Genomic DNA, 25,025 nt, shown 5'->3' on the forward strand with positions numbered 1-25,025 from the left:
GGCCACAGCCAGGAGTCAGGAACTCCATCTGTGTCTCCCGTGTGGGTGGCAGGGAGTCCAGCCTGGAGCTGTCATCTGCTGCCTCCCAGGTACATCAGCAGGAAGCTGGATCAGGGCAGAGGTGGAGGCGGGACTCAATGCAAACCATCATGAGATGGGACGCCCGCATCCCAGCAGGAGGCTTCATCTGCTCCACCAACGCTTGCCCCTGCCTCAGTGGTGTTTTTAAAAAAATTACATTTCATTTCCCCTAGGTGTAGATGAAACTCTTTTAATTGAGATAATTGATTTGAAATACCTAAGCCAAAACTGTGATATTTGCCTCACCAACTAACATAAAATTTTCCAGGAATGTGCTCACAAAGAAAAATACCATTCCCAACATGCACTAACATTCACACTTCAGAATCCCAACTTTCACTTTAGGGATTATTCTGCCCTTGTATATGATCAGTCTTCACTCATTTAATCCCCCCTACAAAATCCACACGAGCCACCAAAGAATTAGTCCTTAGATGTTGACGTCTATACACACACACACACACACACACACAGGGGTTGCTCTGCATCCGACCATCCTTGCAGCCAAGCTCTCTCCTTCCAGCTCTGCACTTAGCAGTATTTCCAGAAAGGGCTGCTCTTCACCATATAAAGTGGGAGGAGGTTGTTCCTTTGTCCCAGAGGAAGGAGGTGGTGTCCTTCCCCACCACTGGCACTGATCAGAAGGCACCTGGACCAAGACAGAGAGTCAGCGTCAGATCTTCACGCCCGGGCGGTGAGCACACTGTTCCTTCCAATCGGCTCAAGGCAGAGCCCACAAGCCCTTAGCCCTGACGCTGTGTCTTGCCTCAGTTCAGCCTCTGGGTGGTCTCCAAGATAACCCACCTAGGTTAACCCAGCCAGAGACCCTGAGGCCCTTGGTAAACTGAGGCAGAGAGGGCCATTGCTGAACTAGGTGGAAGAGTTTCCAAATGAGCTTCTCTTTCTCTTAATTCATCTGGAGTGTCAGCTAGGAGCAGGAAAAAGAACCATTCCCATAGACCACAAGTCAGATAAGAATCTGACACTTCTGTGCAATGGCTTAACAGCCTTGCTTTTTCAAAGGAGGAATACACTTTAACCAGGCCTACTGATCCCTTCCTGATGCAGAGTGTCCCAGGCACCCATTCACACAAAGACAGTTGGAGCATGTCCTAATTCCAACACATTCACAAAGTGTTTATCTTCTTTTAATTCCTTCCGTTGCCTGCAGGATTAACAATCCACAACAGTGTAATCCAAAACCAACACTCCCGCTCTGAACCACAGGCTGCAGCCTGCCTACCTCAGCAAATGGTCACCTTCCAAACTCACATTAGCAATGAAATAACTCATGCCAACATTTACAAAAATAAATACATAAGGCACACTTGGAGGAAAACAGCATCCACATTACCAGGAGTTAATTGCTTATGAAACAGGCAAAGGTCAACAGCAGATTTAAAAATAAGAAAAGTCCCCATAATTAGAATAATCAATAGGTAGACATTCAGCAATTGAAAACCAGGTGGAAGATTCACCAGTGCAATGGCCATGCATGCCTGCTTCTGCAGCCCCACCTGCCCCAGCCGGTGGCTTGCTCTCCCTGTGGAGTAAGAGCAAGCCTCTGGCCTCTTCCACTCCCATTCACAGACATGCACGGCCTCCGGGGCTCCAGCAGACAAGAACAACAGGCAAGAGTTTCCATCACGCATGCTCCCTTTGTTCTGGACATCAGTCATGCTAGTTCCCGCCCACGGAGTCACTCTTCAATTGCCCACCCACATTTAGTTCAGCTTGAAAGACATGACAACAAGGTCTGAGATTTGAGGGCTGTACCTGACTCTCTCTCCCCTCCAGGGGTGGTGGAATCTGATCAGCAAAACCAATCTTCCCTGGGTCACCTATAAAGGCACTAACCTCGTCCACGTTCTCAAAAGCGTTGATGACATCATATGGCAAACAGGACAGAAGGTCAATCACAAACCACGTCTTCAGGTAGTTCATTCGGATGAGTTTGGGGTCGGAAATGACCTCCCCTGCTGGCCCAACAAAAGTGGTGTGAAAATTCAGCACAATGTCCACCAAAAAGATGACATCCACGATGCTGTCCACAACCAACCATGCCACATTGTTCTGCCTGGTTTTAAAGGAGACATTGTAAGGGACCAAGATGGCTGTGTAGAAGGTCAAGATCAAGATGATCCAATCCCACGTGGTCTTAAAAACACAGTAGTGCAAGATGATGTGAGGGGGAGTCTTTGGCGCCTCTTGCTTGTATTGGGGAAGGATGTCTGAGCCCAGCTGCAGGACCTGTTCAGAAAAACATAGTCAAGAGATAACAAAGTTAGAATTGAATTGCAAACATCTACCGAGTCAATATTCAAAACTGACAAATGCCTGTGATACTCCAGGTTGACCATTAGGCACTATCGCAAGTACTAGAGGCATATGGAAGAATGGAAGTGAATGTTATAATAGAAATAATCACACTGAAACAATGATAAATTCTTAGTTGGCTTCCTGTGGACCAAGCAGTGGACTGAATATGCCACAGAATTTATTCTCTCACTTGATTCTAAATACAACCTTGTATTTTTAGCCAATTATTAATTTATACACCAGGCGAGAAACTGAGCTCAGGAGACTTAAGAAACTTTATTCAACAAGTGTGGATTGCTCCATGCCAGAACAGTTCTAGGGACTGTACATGCAGCAGTGAAGGAGACAGCACAGTACCTGCTCTCTTGGAGCGCAGTCTAATAGGCAAAACAAAATCATTTCAAATTGAGATAACAGGGGTGAGCCTTTGGTGCAACAGTTAAGACACCACTTGGACACCTGCACCCCAAATCAGGGTGCCTGGGTCAAGTCCTGGCTCTGCTCCTAACTCCAGTTTTCTGCTCATGTGCCCACTGGGAGGCGGCAGGTGATGGCTCAAGTGCTTGAGTCCCTGTTACCTGTGTGAGAGAGCTGGAATGAGTTCCAGACTCCTGGGTGTTGTGGGCATTTGGGAAGAACCAGCAGAGATACATCTCTGTGTCTGCTTATCTCTCTCAAACAAACAAACAGGAAAGAGGTAAATAGAGGCTGGGGTTGGGGAGAACACAGTGGTTTGACAGACTCTTACTTAAGGAGTAGGGGGAGGAAGAACGTTTGAATGGAAACCTGAACCACAAAATAGCACCAAGCATTCAGACGTGCATGGACACAGCATCGCTGGTGTGATGAGCCTGGGAGATAGCAAGCTTGTTAGTTCTGGGAAAAGGAAGAAGTCTGATGTGGCTGAAGCACACCAGGTGAGGGGCAGGGATGCCAGAGGGGCCCAGACCCCGCACGACCTAGCAGGCTGGTGTGCGGTTTAATGTCCAGGATGACTGGGCGTAAACTGAAGAGTTTCACAGGAGGGCATTGCTACGGTTTGGATATTTGTCTCCTCAGACTCAGGAGTTTAGACTCCAGCCTCTTGTGTTAATGGGTAATAAGAGGGTAGACACTTAATCCAAGTGTGGTGTTTAGAGGTAGGGGCTTTGGGAAATGACAACATTGGATTAACTCATTAGGAAAGAGCCTCCATGATTGTTGATATGCACAGGATTATTCTAAACTTTACGTGGAAAGGCAAAAGAACTCCAATAGCTAAAGTAGTTTTGAGTAAGTGGTTCAAACTCAACAAATTGCAGACCTTAAACATATGTGGGTTTTTAGGTTTCTCTGCATAACAGCTATAGCTCAATAAAGCTATAAAGTGATGAACAAAAGAAAAAAGTGGGAGGAATCCATCTAGCAGATTTTAAGACAATGTATAACCACAGTTATTAAGACTGCATTGTATTGGCAGAATAGATACACAGATTAATGGAACATAGAGAATCCAGAACTAGGCCCATACAAATTTGCCCAGTAGACTTTTAACCGTGGTATAAAAGCAGTATGTGGAAGAAAGATAGCTTTTGAAGCAAACGATGCTACAGTAGTAAATATCTATAAGCCAAAAAACGAACTTTAATATAAGTCTCCCATCTTCTATAAAAATTGACTCCAAATAGATTGTGAACTTAAATTTAAAATTAGAAAACTTTTAGAAAAAAATGCAGGAGAAAATCTTCAGGATCTAGGACCAGCCAAAATATTCTTAGATTTGACACCAAAAGTACAATTTCACATAAAGAAAAACTAGCAAACTGGGTGTCATCAAAATTTAAAATTTTGCTCTGCAAAAGGCCTTGTTCAGTTGATGAACAAGCCATGACTGGGAGGAAATATATGCAAACACATGTCCAACACAGAAGCACTATTTAGCATATATGATCTACATTATAAAGCCTCAAAACTCAACAATAAAACATCCACACACAGAAAATAAGTAGAAAGCATAAAGAAATATTTCACCCAAAAGCATATACAGAGGGCAGATAAGTACTTGAAAACAAATGTTTAACATCATTAGAAAAATGTAAATTAACCAGGAGATATTAGTACATACCTATCAGAATAGCTAAAATGAAAAACTAGTGGCCATGCCAAATGCTGGTAATGATGCAGATAAACTAAATCACTCACATATTGCTAGTAGGAATGTAAAATTGGACAGCCACTCGGGAGTGTTTGAAGATTTATTAACACTAAATATGCAACTACCATCTGACCCAACAATTATATACCTCGACACTTATCCCAGAAAAATGAAAACTTATGTTCCCACAATAACCTGTCCATGAAATTTATAGCAGCTTTATTCATATAATAGCCAAAAACTGGAAACCACCCAAGTATCCTTCAACAGATGAATGGTTAAACAAACTGGTCCATCTAAACCAGAGGACACTACTCAGCAATAAAAAGATACATACAATTGAGAATATACAACAATCTCGATTAATCTTGAGAGTCGATAAAACAATCCCCAAAGATTACATATTTATGGTTCCATTTATGTAACATTCTTGAAATGACAAAATCATAGGAAGAGAATAAATTAGTGGTTGCCAGGAATGGGTGAGGGCCAGAAGGGAGTGGGTGTGGCCATAAGAAGACAACGTGAGACATCCTTGTGGTGATGGAAGTGTTCTCCACCTGGACTGCACCAGCGTCGATATCCTGGTTGTGAGGCAGGTGTAGGCACATCCCATATCTAGGTACCTGGGGCTCAATTGCTCCTGATTCCATCTTTCTGCTAATGTGCACCCTAGGAAAGCAGGAGGTAATAGCTCCCTGCCACCTGCATGGGAGACCCAACCCAGTTTGCATTCTGGGCTCCTGGTTTCAGCCTGGCTCTGTGTGTGGTGTGTGTGTGTGCCTTTCAGATAAATGATAAAATAAAAATTTTTAAAAATGTATTCTGATTGTGATATTGTGCTACAGCATAGCTTAAAGTGTTACCCTCAGGGGAAACTGAATGAAGGGCGCATGGGATCTCTGTGCTGCTTCCCACAACTCCATGTGGATCTATAGTTATCTCAAATAAGAAGTTTCATCTGTAAAAATCAACTGAATGTAGATGAATTATGAGTATCATGAAGACAGGGTCCTATGCATTCAGTAGGGGGAAAGGCAAGTGGGTTATCGGGGAGTTGACTGAATATTTGCAGGACATGGCCTCAGTGATTAGCCTAGAACTCAGAAGAACCCATAGTAAGCAGCCACCTGCAGGTTACAAACCAAATTCACCTGGAGCTCCCTCTGGGAGAGATGCGCCTTCGGAGAAAACTGGCTGCTCTCGCAGTGGCCTTTGATATAGTCCTACTCCTAAGTGGATGTCCCGTTCTGGTTCTCTCCAGGACACCCCGAGGCCCTGCTGAGGGAGGCCTGCATCAGTAGTGTCCCTCCAGGTCAACCCCAGACTCTGCCCTGGCCGCTGTTCCTCCAGCACCCGTTCGAGGAGGGGCTGACAGAGGCCCTAGACTAGACAGGAGAGTGGCCAGGGGTCCGAGTTCAACTTCTCTCTTCCCATCTCTGAGATGTAACAGCCTTTTACAAGTCAGCCATGGGGTACCAGCACCCGAGAAGTCGGGACATTTGATCAGGATAAATGGGGCACATTCCCTTTACGTGAAAGGCTACAAATGGTTCCCGGAACACCACACTTTTATGGTCAGACTTAAGGTCCTATATATTTCACTCTGATGTGAGCTCCTTAAAAGTTATCACAACATGATGGAAAATAGAAGATGGAAATTCTTCCGAGCAAGTCCTTTATTACAGAAAATCAATAGCCATAGGAAAAATTTCCCGACCAAAACAGTATTTTGCATCCAGTGAACTCTGGCTTCCGTAGTCTTCTGAGAGTACGGTGACAAATGACTAATTCTTCAGATTGATCAGCAAGATGCCCACGAGACTGACTGGCTTCCTCCCAGTGGTGTGGGCGGGGATGGACTGAGACCCGGAAGGCAATTTCACGACCAACACCCTCAGGAGAAAGAGCTTCCTTGGGTGGTTCCCTACTCGGCTATCTGAAGGAGTTAGAGGCCTCCCAAGGGAGGCAACCCCTGGGTCCAGAGTCAAGACATACGGGATTACAGACGCCATCCGGGCCACGTCCTGTGCCAGATGCTCTGTGATGCTTCCACAGCTCTGCAGAGAAGCTGGGCTCCCGGAGGGGTGGGTGTGGGGTGCTCCTGCAGAATGAGCTCATCTGTGGTCCTGGTAACCACAGCACAGGACTCCCCTCCACCTCTTTTCTGTAGGAACAAGTGCTTCTCGTTTTTTTCCTTTGCTGAGTCTTGTCCAGTGGAAGCTTCTAGTAGCTTCTAGAGTGCTAGCAGCCCTTTCAGAATATACTTCCTGGGAATGGGTTTGTGTCTCCCATTCCCCCAGACAGGGAGGTCCTGCCAGGCCGATGCTACTTCTCCCAGCTCTGCCCTACAGCATCCAGGACCAGGCTCTGCCGACAGGAAGTGCTCCTTCCAGGCCATCACCAGTGTGACCCAGAATGTCCACCTTGAAGACTGATTCTGGAAGGAAAATAGATTAGGGTTTTCCTGTCAAGGAGTAGGGGAATCAGGCTGACGAATCTATCACATTTCTCTGGCACGTTCACTTCCAAAGCCCTTTATGGCATTTTTGAATCCTTGTAATCACCCTGTGAGGGAGTTCTACAGATGGGAACATGGAGGTGACGTGACTCACCCTGAGTCACGCAAGGGATGAGTAAGCAGAGAAGCTGGAAGTGGGAGCCAGCGTGCCAGCTCCAAGACGCCGCGTCTTCTCACTCACCCATCTGCACAGCCCGAAATACCCTTCAGAGCACACTGACACATCTCATCACACCTCACACGCCCTCAGAGGAGGGGAAGGCTGCCGGCTCCTTGTCGCACACGTTGGGAAAATAGACCCCAGGTCAATGATTTGTTCACAGTCATACTGCAGATGACCAAACAGGACCCTAAGCCCAGGTCCAGTTTCCTGATTCAATGCTTTTCTTCTATTGTACATTGACACTTGTTTTAAGATTTTATTTATTTATTTGGGAGGTAGAATTACAGACAGTGAGAGGGAGTGAGAGGGAGTGAGAGGGAGAGAGAGAGAGAGAGAGGTCTTCCATCTGCTGGTTCACTCCCCAGATGGCTGCAATGACCAGAGATGCACTGATCTGAAGCCAGGAGCTTCTTTCCCAGTCTCCCATGTGTGTGCAGGGGCCCATGCACTTGGGCCATCTTCTGCTGCTTTCCCAGGCCATAGCAGAGAGCTGGATAGGAAGAGGAGCAGCCGGGACTAGAACCGGTGCCCATGTGGGACGCCAGCACAACAGGCAGAGGATTAATCAAGTGAGCCATGGCACCGGCCCCTATACATTGACACTTAATGGACTTAACGAACTGCTTTCCTGTAGGCCCATGACTGATGCTAACATGCCATCCTGTCATCTTATGGAACCAGCTCCTGGCCAAAGACACCATATCCCACCATAGACCTTCTCTGGGATGCCCCAGTTAAAATCCTGAACCAGCCACATTGGCCAGAGCCTGTCCCCCTTGAAAGTGCCTACCCTGGTAACCAAATCATCCCTATGTGGGTTCAGAAATGAGCAGAACTCACTACACTGCCCCCTGAAACTGCTGAGCCAGTGAATGTCATGGTGCAAAGTCACTTTTGCAGAGGTGGATCAGAGGTCATAACATTGTAGTCAGTCCTTAAGTCCTGTCCTCTTTGCTCACATTCCTACCCACGATTCACTGAAAACAGAACCAGAGAGAGGCTTCCAGCGGTCACAAATCTACAAATCGGCCTCCATCCTCAGCCGCAGAACTCGTCCTGGTTCAACAGGAAGAGCCTTCCTCCCTCAAAGGCCACTGTGCTCTAAGCCTCCTCCTCTTCCCACTGCCCCACCTCCTTCCCATCCCACCCATGAGTCTCTGTCTTTTCTCCCCATCAACTCCTCTGTGGACACAGGACTGTTTCCGCAGCTTCTTCAGATGTACGTCCACCCCTCCTTCTCACAACAGCCCCCTTGGCTGTTTCCCTGTACGGCCATCAACAGACTTCTTTAAAAGGAAGTCTAAACACATTGTCTCTCCTCGAATCACCTTCAAGACACCCCACGGTGAGCACGGTCTCCACTCTCTAATGAAATAGGCACTGCTGAGATCAGTGCTGCTGAATGCCATACTCTTCCACCGATCTGCCTCGCTCTCTTCACCAGCACTTTGCAGATTTTACACTTCTCCCATCCTCAAACACTCCGCTTTGGCTTGGCCTTCCTCTTCTTGCCAGGCTCTTCTTCTCTGGCATCCCACGATGTGCAGCTCGGATCTCCCTTCAAGAAAAACTGTAGAAGTAATCCACGGTGGAGTGGGGTGTCTGGTTTCCAACTCAAGTAAATAAAACGCAGGATCCACTCCCTACCCCAGGTCACGTCTGCAGCCCTATCCAACGCACCATCCTGTCCGACAGCAGCGTGGCAGAACCTTCCATTCGCGCTGACTTCAAACCCATACGCCACGGAGCAACTTGAACTCCATCACGTCGCTTCCCTGATCAAAACCCTCCAGCTCTTTACACAGAACTTCAACCAAGATCTACATTCCTGCTGTGACCTACAAGCCCTCGCCAATCTTTCCAAATCACCTGAGCCCTGGCCTTCAACAGCCACACTCCACCATGTGCTGGCCTTCTCTGCACAAACACCAACACATCCAGCGTTGGCTCCGACTGCTCTTCCTGCTCTCCGTGTGGATGGGTCCTGCTCAATCTCCAGGTCCCAGCATACATGTCGTCTCCTCCTGGAGGCCGCCCTGATCCCCCCGCCATCTGTAACAGAAGCTCCTGCACCAGCTTCCTCGATTGCTCTCTGCTGATTGCCAGGTTTGCTCTTCTCGCTGCACTCGCCAGGGAGGTATAACACCTGGACTTGTCTGTGCACTTGGCAGCAGAGGCCTTGCTCGCCAAATCAGTCTCCAAGAAGAAAGGGTTCTCTTCTCACCACCAGGTACTTAGCCCTCAGCACAGAGATGGTACACAGTAAAGCATTTTTCAAAAAAACCACTTGAATAAATGAAGGATGAACTGAACAAATTAAGCCAAAGAAGAGATTAGAAAAGAAGATACAAATGATCATATAAGTTTTATGTATTTTAAAAATTTATTCAAGAGGCAAGATAGAAAATTTCCATCTGCTGGATTATTCCCCAAGTGCCCACAATGACCAGGAATCAGCCAGGCCAAAACCAGGAGCAGGAAACTTCATCCAGGTCTTCAACATGGGTAGTAGGGCCCCAATTTCTTGATCCATAACCTGCTGCCTCCCAGGGCATGCATGGGCAGGAAGAAGAAATTGGGAGCATGGCCAGCGCTGTGGCTCAATAGGCTAATCCTCCACCTGCGGCACCGGCACACCAGGTCCTAGTCCCGGTTGGGGCGCCGGATTCTGTCCCAGTTGCCCCTCTTCTAGTCCAGCTCTCTGCTGTGGTCCGGGAGTGCAGTGGAGGATGGCCCAAGAGCTTGGGCCCTGCACCCCATGGGAGACCAGGATAAGTACCTGGCTCCTGACTTCAGATCAGTACGGTGCACTGGCCGCAGTGTCCATTGGAGGGTGAACCAATGGCAAAGGAAGACCTTTCTCTCTGTCTCTCTCTCTCTCACTGTCTACTCTGCCTGTCACAAAAAAAAAAAAAAAAAAAAAAAAAAAGAATGAAAGAAATTGGGAGCCTGAGCTAGCCCTGGAACCCAGGCACTTTGATATCTTCACTGTTCTTAACTGCTAGGCCAAATGGCACCCCTAATCCCTTTTTTTTTTCCAAACTACTTTATTGAGGTATAAATATACAGTAAAAAGCTGCAGCTATTTAATTTATACACTTGACGAGTGTGGAGGTAAGCATATACCCATGAAACCATCACTACAAGTGACACCTTAAACACATCTGTCACCTCCAAAGTTTCCTCCTGCCTTCTGTGTGTGATAAGCACGTGGAACATAAGTTCTGCCTTCTTAGCACACTTTTAGATATGTGGCACAGCGCTGTGCACCATAGGCATGGTGCTCTAATAGACCTCTAGGACTCAGTCTTCCCTGGAACTGGAATTTAAAACCTCTGGAAAACCTCCCTGTGTCTATCCCCCTAGTCCCTGGCAGCCAGCATTCTGCTCCCAGCTTCTGTGAGCTGGACTATTTTAGATCCCTGGTACAACGGACTTCATGTAGTATTCTCCCTCCTGTGTCTGACTTATTTCACTCAGCATTATGTTCTTCAGGTTCAGTCACATGGTCACAAATGGTAGGATTTGGCTCTTTTTTTTTTTAAGGGAAAGGTTTATTGTCAGGTGGGGGAAGCCCAACAGGCGAGGGGGACAGGGATCAGGAGAAAGAAACCAAGGAAGTAGGTCCGGTTTTACCTCTGCTGGGGGTGGGGCAGGGAAGTAGGAACAGCAAATCCCATTAGGGTGGGGGTGGAGCTGACACCTATGGTTGGGCCATCTGGTCACTTGGCTTGTAGCAATGGCCCTGGGGTGGGGGTGGGGGTCAGAGCCTAGGAGGGGGTCCGAGGCATGGATGGCGCCACAGATAAGTTGGCATCATTTTACTAACATTCCTCCCTTTTGTTTTTTATAAAGCAAGTGTTGTATGTGATTATAACAGAGGATTTGGCTCTTCCTCTAAGACTGAATAACGTGCCATTGCATATTGCTCAAGTACACAGTAGAGTATTGTACCTTCTTCATCATTTATTCATCAGCAGACATCCAGGTTGCTCCTGTGTCTTGACTCTCGTGACTAATGCTGCAATGACCATGGCATGCAGATATTTCTTTGAGATCCTCATTTCAATTCCTTTGTATGATTCTTGACAAAAAGTATAATAGCACACAAGGCCAGTAGTTATCATCCTGGTCAGCGCAGGTGTACTGTGCCATAAGAATACCCTGAACCAGCTTACAAAACATGGGCATTGCCATCAGAAGTATATTTGTGATGAGCAAGTTGTCCACATGCCCGACAACAATAAAGGGTATTTAAAATGTGGATCACAGGCATGTGTGTCCATGTGAATGTGTGAGAGACAGGGAGTCGGGAGGCTGGGAGGAAAACAAAGGGATGAGTGGGAAACCATCAGTGAAGGGGCTACAAACACAGAAGCTGATGAAGACATAGCTTTTGTGGGCCCAACCTGGCAGCGCCTCAGCCCAGATACCCTGCTCTCGACTCCATCACTGACCAACCTAGAATAAGGCAAGGTCTCCATCCTTATATCAGAGTGTTACTATAAAGATGCAATCAGAACACAGACACGGATATATCTGCACACACATACAGGGGCTTCAAAGTTCATCAAACTTCGCATTATCTTTTTTTTTTTTTTTTTTTTTTTTTTTTTTTTTTTTTTTGACAGGCAGAGTGGACAGTGAGAGAGAGAAACAGAGAGAAAGGTCTTCCTTTGCCGTTGGTTCACCCTCCAATGGCCACCACACTGCGGCCGGCGCATCTCACTGATCCGATGGCAGGAGCCAGGTACTTATCCTGGTCTCCCATGGGGTGCAGGGCCCAAGCACGTGGGCCATCCTCCACTGCACTCCCGGGCCACAGCAGAGAGCTGGCCTGGAAGAGGGGCAACCGGGACAGAATCCGGTGCCCCGACTGGGACTAGAACCCAGTGTGCTGGCGCCGCAAGGTGGAGGATTAGCCTAATGAGCCGCGGTGCCGGCCGCATTATCTTTTAATTCAACCTCTCCATCAATTTTTTGAAGCCTCTTTGAATATATATTTTTTATGAATGCTGAAGCAGCATGCAAAAGCTAGTGTTTTTGTACAAATAAGAAAGATACTATTCGTTCGGGAGACTCTGGATTAAAATCAGGAAGATGCTAGTGATGAGTTCATAGGGCCCAGAATCTTACAGAAATATACCCTTTTACCTAAAATTGGGATAGTCTAGAAAGTCCTTGACTTCTCCAAGGACTAGGGGCCAAGAATGGTAAAACTAAAATCATTTAAAAGAGAGACCAATACAGTAGATGCAGTTGCCAAAAAAAAAAAAAGACAAAATTGCTTCTAAGACCCCGCCATTTCTATGACCCCTTACAGCCTAATAAAAACAGAAGAGAAATGTGTAAACAAATTACTAAAATATACAGCAGCAAGTGGCAAGAAACACATACATAAAAAGAACAGAGAAAAGGAGACGAATTGACTCCGGGGGTCAGAAAGGGCTTAGGTCTGAGGTGACTGTTAACATCTTCTCTGAAGGATGAGCCCTCGGACAGACAAAACTCATACAGGGCATTTCTGGCAGAAGAAAACACGGGAGCAAAGACTTGGCTGTGAAAATAAGGCAGAGCAGGAACTCCTTGTGGACGCTGGTGGGTTAAATCCTGGAGTCTCTTGGTTTGTTGTTGCATTTTGGGGGGACTGGAGAGAGCAATAGTGGGAAGTGGAAGCTGACTTGGGGGGAGGGGAAGACTTGACGCACCCTCTGATGCATGGGTCAGGAACTTAGAGAGGTTTCTTCACCAGGTATTCCTGGTGAAGCTAACCAGGCAGCAGCAAGGAGAAGGACCCATGAGGGCAAGTGTGGAGGCAGAGAGGCCTGCCACAAGATTACTCTAGGAGTCCAGGAATAGAAGATGCAGACCTTGAACTGGGAGCCGCCATGAAAAAGCTGTGGACAAACTCAAAAGTCTTTCTGGGAGCTGATGGATCAAGCCCATCCACGACGGCCAGGGGATGGAGGAGCCAGCAGCCTCCAGATCACCACCTTCCAGGAATATCAGCCACCCTCCCCTGGCTGCTGGCAGCAGACGAAGCCATCAGTCACTCTGAGACACCCCAGGGGATTCACCACTCCACCTACTACACGGGCTGCACTGGTCGTCTGAAGACACAGAGCACCCTCCACGAACACAACCCTCGCCCAGAAATACCCCACTCCCCACCACCCACTCCCGCTGCCTCAAGCGCCCTCCCCCCAAGGGTGACTGGAAAGCGGGGTTCTCTGGAGCCCTGACCACAGGCACACCCACCAGTAGCACCTACAAGAGTGGATGTGCTTCATTCCATCCCCCCAGCGCAGCTCCCGAGAGCTCCCCTGTTCGGGATGACTTGGGTTTTTGTGACTATGAAGTAAGGACAAATTCGGTCCGCGCATTCAATGAAAGAGGAAAGAGGGAGAGCTGCATGTCAATGAGGCTGGGGTGGAGTTCGAGTCACAGAACAAAGCCTGATTTGGGGCCTCCGTCAGCCTGAGCTAAACAGCTGCTTAACTCCTACCATAAACACTGTTCTCCATAAACCAGGCAGGTGCTATTTTTAGGACTTTTTCCATGATGCACTTGTTCTTTAATGGGAGAAATAAAGGCAGTGGAAGCAATTAAAAGTATGAACCCATATACTTTATATCACAGGCAAGCCCCAACCACATGACACATATTGAAATACAATCAGAGAAGAATCTTGGTGGTTTTTTTTTTTTCCTATTTTGTTCAGGCGTACTTTGGCTGTGTCCTTGTAACCTGTCATCTTGAAACCTTGGGCTATATTATTTAACTTCAGGATTATTAAGAATTAGCGGTGGGGCTGAGTCCCAAAAGCCTTGCCACCATTACCACGTCCATCACAAATAGTTTCCCTTTATCCATAGTCAGCATATACAGCTGACATGAGATGAGGGGATTAACGGGAAAGGGACCCAACATTGACTGAAGACCTACCAAGAGGCAGGAGTGGACCCCGGCGCTGGCTCCCTTCACTGATGGGATGAACATGTGCCAAGCACTTACCACGTGCCAGCACTGTGTTCTGTGCCAAGGATAAGCATTGACAATGGAGAGATCATCTCCGCCTCCAAGGACTTTCATCTGCCAGGGAAGACAATTACGAAACCAGCACAGCCCCAGTGTCAGGAGGGCTCAAAGAAAAAGCAGCAGCACTTGGCAAGGCGAGCTCCTGAGAGGGGACCTGTGGTGGCGGGGGGTGGGACAGGGACAGTCGGGAAGGCTCCACCGAGGATGTGAGATCGACACTGTGACTCGCAGCACGAGAAGGAAGTCGCTCAGCCTCGAGATGGAGAGAGAGCTAGGCCACAGGAGGGCATGCTCCAAGGCCCGGGGGCCAAAGAGACCGTAACATGTGTGAGCGCCCGCCTGGCTGTCGCTGGGCACGGGCTCAGAGGCTGCCAGAGGAGGCTGGAGCGGTCAGCTGCACACTGCAGTCACCGCATACATTTTAAATGTACCCAAGGATGCAACGAGAAGACCTGAAAGGATTTTTAAGCAGGGAGTAATTAGATCAGCCTTGTCTTTTAAAGCATCACAAATCCTGACAACAATCTCTTAGGGTCAGTAATATCCTGTTTCACGAGGATGAGCAAAGATTAGCGAGGCGAAGGAACCTTTACAAAGTCACACGCTAGAATATAGTGGGGCTTTGGCGCAGGATCAGGTCAGTCTGACTCCAGGTCTCTTTCTCTTTCCACTACATCATCCTGTCTTACAGGGAAAGAAGACAAGCAAAAGCTGCAGAGAGTCCCTAACCCTTGTCTCGGCGCACCACTGACGACTGACTGCATCACCCAAATCAAGTGCAGAGCTGATCCCTGGCAGCACAGAACACTCGCCCTCTCCCCTCCCTGACTTAAGTAAGCAAAGCTATCCTGTGGATAGCATAAGCACACGCACACAATGGCTCTGCTCAGAACAAAGCAGAGAATCTCCTACCCTCCCCCGTATCCCAGGACTCCTAGGACTGAGCCGACAGAACGCACGGCCCTGTGCACCAGTGCACACATCGAGCGACAAGTCACAAGCAGGGAGGCCATCTGTCCACCACTTCCCAAGGCACCCTGAAGCGTCATCCCAAACACCGCCAGCGAGAGCGAACTTCCCACCTACAGGCACAGCCACATTGTCCGTGCTGAGGCACTTGTGAGGATTTACAAGGACTCTTTATGAGAGGCAAAATGAGTTCCAAACCCAGCTACTTGGGGCAGAAGTTCCCGTTGCCAAAGTGACTTTCCTCTCCAAAGCAGTAGGAGCACGTCATGGGATGTCACTTGAGTCTGATCACTTTGCTCTCTTGAAGACCACAATGAAGTCAACGCCCAAAAGGCAAAAAAGAAAAAAAAAAAGGAACAGGAAATCTCAAGTTCAGAGGCTGAGAAACAGGAGAGATTGTTTCTAGGGAAAAGGATAACATCTTTGCTCACGTAATTTCCGGCCACCTCCACCGATGACTGATGACACTGGCCTGTGGGACCAGAAAACGGAGGCCTTGGGGCTTGCCCCAGCTTGGATGTGCGGCCCTCGCTCCACCTCAAAGGCAGACAGGGCCCCCACTCATCACCAGGGAATGTGGACAGCAACGCCAGATGCACGTGTGGACAAGACGAAAGCCCATCACAGCTCCAGTTCCTGCAGAGTTGGCTTGTTCAGGCCACTACCTGCTGAATGACGGTGAAAAGCCGTACCTTGTGCAGTAAGGAGGGGTCCTCTAGGCCAACGGACAACATCTTGTGTGGTTCATAATAAATAGATATTCTCCCTTTAAAAGTATATTGTAGGGGCCGGCGCTGTAGCACAGCAGGTTGACCCCCTGGCTTGAAGTGCCGGCATCCCATATGGGTGCCAGTTCGAAACCTGGCTACTCCACTTCCCATCCAGCTCTCTGCTATGGCCTGGGAAAGCAGTGGAAGATGGCCCAACTCCTTGGGCCTCTGCACCCGTGTAGGAGACCCAGAAGAAGCTCCTGGCTTCAGATCGGCACAGCTCCGGCTGTTGCGACCAATTGGGGAGTGAACCAGCAGTTGGAAGACCCCCCCCCCCGCCTCTTCTCTCTCTGTGTAAATCTTTCAAATAAATAAATAAATCTTTTTTAAAAAAGTGTATTGTAATGGTAAAACTTACAACTGAGCAAAATAGCTGATAGCCTTGAATACGGGTATTGGTGGAAAAAAGGGACCTGTGATTAAACAGGCAGTGTAAACTGGAACAGCCTCATTAACAAATTGTCCCAGCAGCCCTGGAAGGTGGTATTTACTATTGTACAGATTCTGATTATATATATTTAGCACTATGCTTGCTTGCATGGTGTTAAGAGTGGTATAGAGTTTAAGAGTCTGGGAAGAGTTAATGTTGTTAATGTTTTCCTTAACTAAAACCAAGAGCCAGATAAATGTAGATTAAGTGATATTCTAAAGGTCTGGTGCTGTGGCACAGTAGGTTAAGCCACCACCTGCAATGCCAGCATCCCATATGGATGCCAGTTCAAGTCCCAGCTGTTCCACTTCCAATCTAGCTCCTTGCTAACGTGCCTGTGAAATCAGCAGAAGATGGCCCAGGCCCTCAGGCCCCTGCACCCACATGGGAGAACTAGAACAGGTTCCTTACTCCTGGTTTTGGCATGGCCCAACTCCAGCCTTTGTGGCCATTTGGAGAATAAACCAGCAGATGGAATTTCTTTCTTTCTCTCCTTCTCTCTAACTCTGCCTTTCAAATAAATAAATCTTAAAAAGAGAGACAGAGACATAGAACATATATAATAAAGGATGGAAAAATATACCAGGTAAGTGCTGGCTCAAAGCAGTTTTAATTTTATCCAAAATAATACTTCAAGCAAAAATTTTTGTATAGATAAAAGTATAATTTTACTAAGCAGTAAAAATAATCAACGGCCAAGAAAACACAAACAACTCTTCAAAAACATGGGCAAAGAACGCAAACAGGAAATACAAAGCAAAAGGAATTTGAAGGGCTAATAAACTTTTAAAACATTGGAACTCATTAACAATAAGGATAATGGAAAACAAAACAAAATACTCTCATTCTCTAACTAGGAAAATTTTAGAATTCTAACACTACCTAGTGGTAATAGCATATGGGAAATGGATAGTCTTCTCATACTTCACTGCTGAGAGTATAATCATCACTCTCTTTTACAACAGTGAGAAACAAGGAACCCAGTAAGAAAATGGGCAAAAAACATGAACTGGCATTTCACCAAAAATGAGAATGAATACTTGGAAAATAAGCTCAAGGAAAGATGCTCAGCATTTTTAGCCATTAATGAAATGCAAACTAAGATCATGATGAGATATCATTACATACTTAACAGAATGGCTAAAATCAAAAAGTAGCAATACCAAATGCTGACAAGCATGATGACATTGGATCTCCTGAAAACACTATTGGGGGCCGGCGCCGCGGCTCACTAGGCTAATCCTCCGCCTGCGGCGCCGCCACACCAGGTTCTAGTTCCGGTCAGGGCGCCGGATTCTGTCCCGGTTGCCCCTCTTCCAGGCCAGCTCTCTGCTGTGGCCACGGAGTGCAGTGGAGGATGGCCCAAGTGCTTGGGCCCTGCACCCCATGGGAGACCAGGAGAAGTACCTGGCTCCTGCCATCAGATCAGTGCGGTGCGCCTGCCACAGCGCACCAGCCGCGGTGGCCATTGGAGGGTGAACCAACAGCAAAGGAAGACCTTTCTCTCTGTTTCTCTCTCTCACTGTCCACTCTGCCTGTCAAAAAAAATAAAAATAAATAAAAAAAACACTATTGGTGGAAATATAAAATAATACAACAACCAAGCATAACTGGAAAACAGTTTGACATTTTCTTGAGATTTATTGATTTATTTATTTGAAAGGCAGAGTGACAGGGGGCAGGGGGGGAGAGCAAGAGTCACACATGTATGCGAGAGAGAGAGAGAGAATGAGAGAGAGAATCTTCATCCTCTGGTTCACTCTCCAAACAGCTACAGTGGGCTGAGAGAAGCCAAAGCCAGAAGCCAGGAACTCCATCCTGGCCTCTAATATGAGTGACAGGGGCCCAACTATTTGGACTATCTTCCACTGCCTTCCCAGACCCATTAGCAGGAACCTGAATCAGAAGCAGAGTGGCTGGACTTGAACCAGTTCTCCAATATGGGATGCCCAGCATCACAAGCAGCAACTTAGCTGCTGCACCACAATGCCAGCCCTGACAGTCTCTTAAAGAATTAACATGATTACTTGTACACACACACACACACACACAATCACACTCATGGAAAATCCTAGAGAAGTGAAACATAGTCACATAAAAACCTGAATTTTCAAAGCAGTTTTAGTCATAGAACCAAAAATGGGAAATAACTTATGTGTGGGGAGCAACTCGGACTAGACTAAGTTACTGGAATTAAGACTTATTCTATGCATCTGCTCTCCCACAATATGGCGCTGGGAGAGGAGTAAACAACTTCTACACAGCTGCCTCCAGTTCGACCAATAACCTGCAGGAGCTGATCCTGCTCCTGATTGGAGGAGAGCAGCGTACTCGGCGTGTGGGTAGCAGAGTTGGGATTGGTGGAAGAGGACTATAAAGGAGGAGAGAGACAACATGCACCAGGAACATCTAAGAGGAACATCCGGATAACATCTGAGCATCCCCCGAGAGAGCCGGCCGGCGGTGTGCCGCTCCCCCGCGGAAGTGGGGAAAGTGGCAGGGGGAGCCGCCCTTCCACGGAGGTGGAAGGATCGGCAGCCAACCCGGGAAGGACCAGCACCAAACCCGGGAAGGGCCGAGCAGACAAAAGAACAGCGCAGGGTTTAGTGTCGTTCCTCCGTGAAGATGGGGGAGCGACACTTATGTATCTTTTATTGCACAAATGCTTACACTAACTGTTGTATCTATGCTGTGGAAAAAGGAATGAAGCACAAAAACACACAAAAACCTGGATGGATGTTAAGGGCATTAGACTAGAGAAAGGCCAATCTCAAAGGGTTCATTCTGTAGCATTCCATGTACATAGCATTTTCAAAATTACTGGAAAAAGGTTGTAGCATGGAGAACAAATCAATGGTCTCTAGGGATAGGGCTGGGATTGAGGGTTTAACTAGAGAGAGGTTGTATACAGGAATCTCACGTTAGTACAGGGACAAATCTGTGTCTTAATTGTGCTGATGGTTACACAAAGCTATACATGAAATAAAATTGCACAGAGCTATACACACACACAAAGGCTACAGGTTGAAAACCTAATGTGGTCTTTAGTTTAACAATATTCCACACACATCAATTTCCTAGCTGTGATACTGTACAGTTACCATTAGCTACAGAAAATAATACCATTAAGGACGTCTGGATGAAGAGTACAGGACATTCTCTGTACTCATCTTGAGTACAAAGTGTATAATCATTTCAGAGTAAAAAAAAGTTTTTTATATAGTGTTGGCCATAAAACATCACAGTACGGTATCATTTGTTCAAATATATAAGAAAATCCACACAACAACCTTACTATCTATGCATTCTATGTATTTATGGAGAAATACATGAGTAATACAAATATAAAGACATCAATAAAAAGGAACCACACAGCTTCAGGGATTGCTTCTAGAAATAAGTTGTAAAAAGACCATCACATAACCTGTACTGTTTTCATTTTTACAACTGAAGTGAGAGACTGTCAACATTTACAACCTAGATAGTATTTAACCAATGAACAGTTTCAGATTACTCTCTAGAACTCTGAAGTTTGAAAAGTTTCTGAACTAAAACCAAATAACTACATACAAGGAAGTTCACTGAGGCAAGATCTAACCCAAAATAACAATCTACATGTCCATCAACGTGGGATAGCAAAATAAGTCTGATATACAATACATGCAACCATTAAGAATAAAGGAGATAGGCGCTCATATCACAGACCTAACACTGGTAGGTGGGGAAAACAAAAAAGCAAATTAAAAAAAATATACTATGACCATGTTTCTGTTTCAAAAAAAAATTCAATATAAAAATGTACAACCAACAGGTTCTGCACCACAAAGAAAACAGTCAACAGTGTAAAGAGACAAACTACACAAGGAAGAACATATTTGCTAACCACACAGTTGATAAGAATTAACAGCCAAAATTCATGAGGAACTCAAAACTAAGAAAGCCAATAGGGGCCAGCATTGTGGTACAGCAGGTTAAGCCACAGCCTATGATGCTGGCATTCCATATGAGCACCAGTTCAAGTCCCAGCTGCTCTACTTCTCATCCAGCTTCCTGCTAATGAGCCTGGGAAAGCAGCAGAAGATGGTTCAAGTGCTTGGGTCTCCGCCACACAGATGGAGTTCTAGGCTCTTGGCTTTGATCTAGATCAGCCTCAGTCATTGAGGCCACTTGGAGAGTGAACCAGTGGATGGAAGATCTCTCTGTGTAACTCTGTCTTTCAAATAAATAAACCCTTAAAAACAATAACAACAACAAGAAAACCAATAATCCATTCTGAAAGTGGGCAAATGGGACAGGCATTGTGGCGCAGGGGTCAGCCTTCTGCTTTGCAGTGCCTCCACCCCACTAGGAGGGCCTGGGTCAAGTCAAAGCTGCTCAGCATTGCTGATCCTGTTTCCTGCCAATGTGCCCAGGAGGAAGCAGATAATGGTCCAAGTACTCAGGTCCCTGCCACCCACGTGGGAGACTCAGATGGATTTCTAGGCTCCTAGCTTCACCTGACCTAGCCTTGCCTGTTGTGGACATTTGGGGAGTGAAACAGTGTACACTTGTTCTCCTTCAGCCTTTTAAAAATTAAGCAAGCATATTTATTATTAATAATAATATATATAATGCAATACTATTCAGTCTTTAAACAAGAAGGAAATCTTGCCATTTATAACAACACTGATGAGCCCGGAGGATATTATGTCAAATAAGCTAGGCACAGAAAGACAAATACTGCATGATCTCACTTACACATGCAATCTAAAAATAAAAAACAACAAAAACCACAGTTGAACTCAGAGTATAGAGAACAGCGGTTACCAGGAAAAGGGGTGCAGAGACAGAAGATGGGGAGATTTCAGTCAAAGTACATAAATTGTCACTTAGTCAGAAGGAAGACGTTCAAGAGATCCACTGCACAACACGGTGACTATGGTCAGTAACACTGTATTATGTCCTTGAAAGTTGCTCCAAGTAGAGCTTAAGGGTTTTCACCATAAAAAATAAGTATGCGAGGTGACATACATGCTCATTAACGACATGATAAATACATGCAATTTGTTCATTAAATACTAAAAGCCTGAAAAAATACAACTACTTATAAAATATATCCACTGCTTCAAAATTATTTCCAAAAAAAGGGCATTTCATTTTTTACTTTATATATCTCTTTAGTTTTATAATCTGATAGTCTGTTCTATTTCTAAAAATTGAGACAGTTTCTCAAAGGCAATATAAAGAACCAAAGCCTAATCCACTATTAAACTAATATTTGTTGAACATTTACTCTATGCCACAGTGTTTGCATTCAGAAACTCCCTCACTCTTCACAAACCTATGAGTGCATTTAATTCTCATTAGAACTTAAGCCCTCCATCAGAAGAGAGGGAAGAGGAGGAAACCGAAGTTCTCGGAGCTGAAGTGACTTGCCTCAAGTCACCTCCATAGCTAGCTAAGTTGCCACATGAGTTGTAACCTCTAACGCTGCTTCAGCCCAGCACTCTGTCACCCAGGGAGAGATGACGGCACTTCCCAGCCCAACCGCCTAATTCCACCTACAGTGAGCTGGGTACCACCCCTGACATGACCCAATGGACACCTGTGCCCCAGCCATCACCACTGCGTGCCTGCGGCTGGATCTTGACCTGGCTGCCTCTCAGGGAAGATGCTCGAGAGGATGTGATGGGAAAAGTAAGCTGGCCTCGCCCACCTTCTCCACAGAGGTTCTGGAGAGAGAGAGAAAGAGAGCGCAGAGCAGCCCCAGGCCAACCCACCGCAGCCAGGTTGCCCCTGCATGGAGTCCACACCGTGAATTCTGCCGAGCAGGACCGTGGCTCTCCTACAGACATGACTTTCTGCCCTTTTCCAGGCAGAAAGACGTCAGGCAGCAAGGGGGTGGTGGACTCAGAAGCAGCCCCCTCAGGTCCCACTTTAAGAAGGAGTCCCTGCCCGGCTGCAGGGAGCGATGCTAGCTGCCAACCTCGGCAGAAAGCTGAGCTTCCAGTGGGCCCCCGCCAACCACTGGGCAAGATGGTGGGTACGGGCTTGGCCAAATCTGCCCTACGAAGAACTGCTTCGGCTGCTCCAGATCTCCCCGGCAGACTGGCAGGGCCTCTGTGGAATCCACGCTGCTGCCTGAGCGCCATCCCCCGCCCCAGCCCCGATGCTGCTTCCCCTCTGTTTGCTTCCAACCCAGAGAACAAACCTGAGACAGAGCTCCTCCAGCCAAAGACACTCCAAAGAGCAGACAGTGACCCTGGCACCCTACACCGAGATGTAGGAGGTCACAGTCCCCCCACAGGTGTGAGAGCAGGAAGCCTGGTCAGCCTGGCATACACCTGGCGAGCGCTGGGAGGACGATACTGTGAGCAAAGGGAACTGCCCCACTCGGGAAACTGGCTGAGTTTTGGGTCAGATTGAGTCAGTTTTCCATCTAGAGTCCACTACTTACCACCAGAGAAAATTTCCCCAAGCCCCGGTTTCCTGGTCTGTATAACCCTGCAAATTGTTTGCAGGATGAAAGAAGCAGAACCCAGGACCCGTAAGCACTTCCTTCTCTTTTAGGAGGAGCCAAGAGCGGGGAGATCTGGACAGTGGTGGTGGCTGAAGTCAAGAATGCTTAAGCTCCGAGACAGGAACAGCCTAACAGGGCATGAAATCAGCCTAGACAATGAACACTACGTGTGGCTCACTTAAAGGCAAAACTGCTGTTCCCAGTCCAATTGCTTCCTCGAGAAGGATGGGTTTTCTCAGAACTTTCCACACTCTTGATCTCCATTTGACAACTGTACTTACCTACAAGTAAACTGAGTGGGGCTGGCACTGTGGCGTAGCAGGTAAAGCCATCGCCTGCAGTGCCAGCATCCCATATGGGCGCTGGTTCGAGTCCCGGCTGCGCCACTTCCCATCAGCTCTCTACTATGGCCTGGGAAAGCAGTAGAGGATGGCCCAAGTCCTTGGACCCCTGCACCCACATGGGAGACCCAGAAGAAGCTCCAGGCTCCTGGCTTTGGATCGGCACAACTCCAGCCATTGCAGCCAACTGGGGAGTGAGCCAGTGGAGGAAGATATCTCTCTCTCTCCCTCTCTCTCTCTCTCTCTCTGCCTCTCCCTCTCTCTGTGTAACTCTGACTTTCAAATTAAAAAAAAAAAAAAACTGAGCACACATGGGCTACACGCTGTGCATGGGGAACAGGTATTTCTCTGTTTAGAACTACCTGGCTAGGACCAGCGTTGTGGGGTAGCAGGCTAATCCGCCACCTGTATGAGTGCCAGCTGGAGTCCAGGCAGCTCCACTGCTAATGTGCCTGGGAAGGCAGCAGGAGATGGCCCAAATGCTCGGACCCCCACAAACCACAGTGAGCCCTGGATGGCATTTTTGGGTTCCTGGCTTCAGCCTGACCCAGCCCTGGCTGTTGTGGGTATAAGGGGAGTGAGTCAGTGGATGGAAGATGCTTGCTCTGTCTCTCCCTTTCTGTAACTCTATCTTTCAAATAAATAAATAAATCTTAAAATTGCCCAGCCAACCTCTGGTTTCCTGTCCAGCAAGTAGGGAGCTCGCAAGTCACCACCCTGTCAACAGCAATGTAACAGGCAGAACAGTCTGAAAAATCAACAGCCCTTCCTGGATCCATCAGAGAAGTGAGGTCACAGGGACAGCCAAAGCCCCCTGAATTGGAGACGATTGAATACAGGGAATCACAACAGACCTACGCAGAATCTCCACAGAAGCCAGCTCCACGGCACCGAGCTCGGGCACTTGCTGGGGGCTCAGAGTGGACCAGCTCCAGGGGGAGCCTCGACCTGGGGTTCCTCTCTCCTGTGAGTGCTGCCTTCAGATCTATGAGTCGCTCACAGGGAAGATCAGGGGAAAAAACCCTGATGTTCCTAGGATGGGGAACAATTTGACACAGCCCAAAGCATTCTGTTGCTAACAACACCTACCTGGGGGAAAACTACTTAACAAAGAGCCTAACCTGGTGGGATTTATCAGAGCCTAACCGATGTGGAAGAAAGAAAATCCCCCACTCAAGCACCCTCTGGCCTTCCTGAGGCAGGGGCTGGGGGGATTTGAGAAGCAAATGAAGTTCACAGCCCAGGGGCACAGACTCAGGGAAGACTGAGATCCAATCGCAGGCTGCAGCCACCCTACCACCAGGCCATGGCCACCTCAGTCCCTTATCAAAGGCCTATGTACCCAGCTTCCTTTCATCTAGTTCATTATGTCTGGCTTTAAAAAATAAAAGTCACAAGACATACTGATCAGCAAAAAACTGTTTGAAGACACAAAGCAAGCATCACACAGAGACTCTGATACAGCAGGGACTTAGAATTATCAGACTGGGAACTTGCAATGACTGTAATTAACATGCTAAGGTCTCTCATAGATCGAGCACACAGCAAGCAAGAACAGATGCTCAATGTAAGCAGAGAGGTGGAAATGCTAAGACCCGAAAAGCAATGCTAGAGATAAAAAACACCATAACAGAAATGGAGAGTGGCTTTGGAACAGGCCATCAAGGAAAGAGGCGCCTTTCTCTGAAGGAAGGAAGGAACCTCCACTGTGATACGGCCTTGATTAAACAAGTTCAGAGTTGGTGAACTCAAGGGGCTTC

At 47.2% G+C, this 25,025-nt stretch overlaps 1 protein-coding gene across 5 annotated transcripts in view; it reads right to left on the reverse strand.

Moving 5' to 3' along the window:
- KCNH1 (potassium voltage-gated channel subfamily H member 1) overlaps window positions 1-25,025 on the reverse strand; it is a 377,304-nt gene that overhangs the window by 296,283 nt on the left and 55,996 nt on the right. For 4 of the 5 annotated variants that reach the window (XM_002717533.6, XM_089312133.1, XM_089312134.1 and 1 more), the window contains exon 6: window positions 1,858-2,331. In XM_002717533.6, the coding sequence (XP_002717579.1) occupies window positions 1,858-2,331 (474 nt within the window). The remainder of the gene's footprint in view (window positions 1-1,857; window positions 2,332-25,025) is intronic. The other variant, XM_002717532.6, reaches the window with a different exon arrangement.

Source organism: Oryctolagus cuniculus, chromosome 13 (genome assembly GCF_051225735.1).
Source record: "Oryctolagus cuniculus isolate XC-2025 breed Fujian yellow rabbit chromosome 13, ASM5122573v1, whole genome shotgun sequence".
NCBI lineage: Eukaryota > Metazoa > Chordata > Mammalia > Lagomorpha > Leporidae > Oryctolagus > Oryctolagus cuniculus.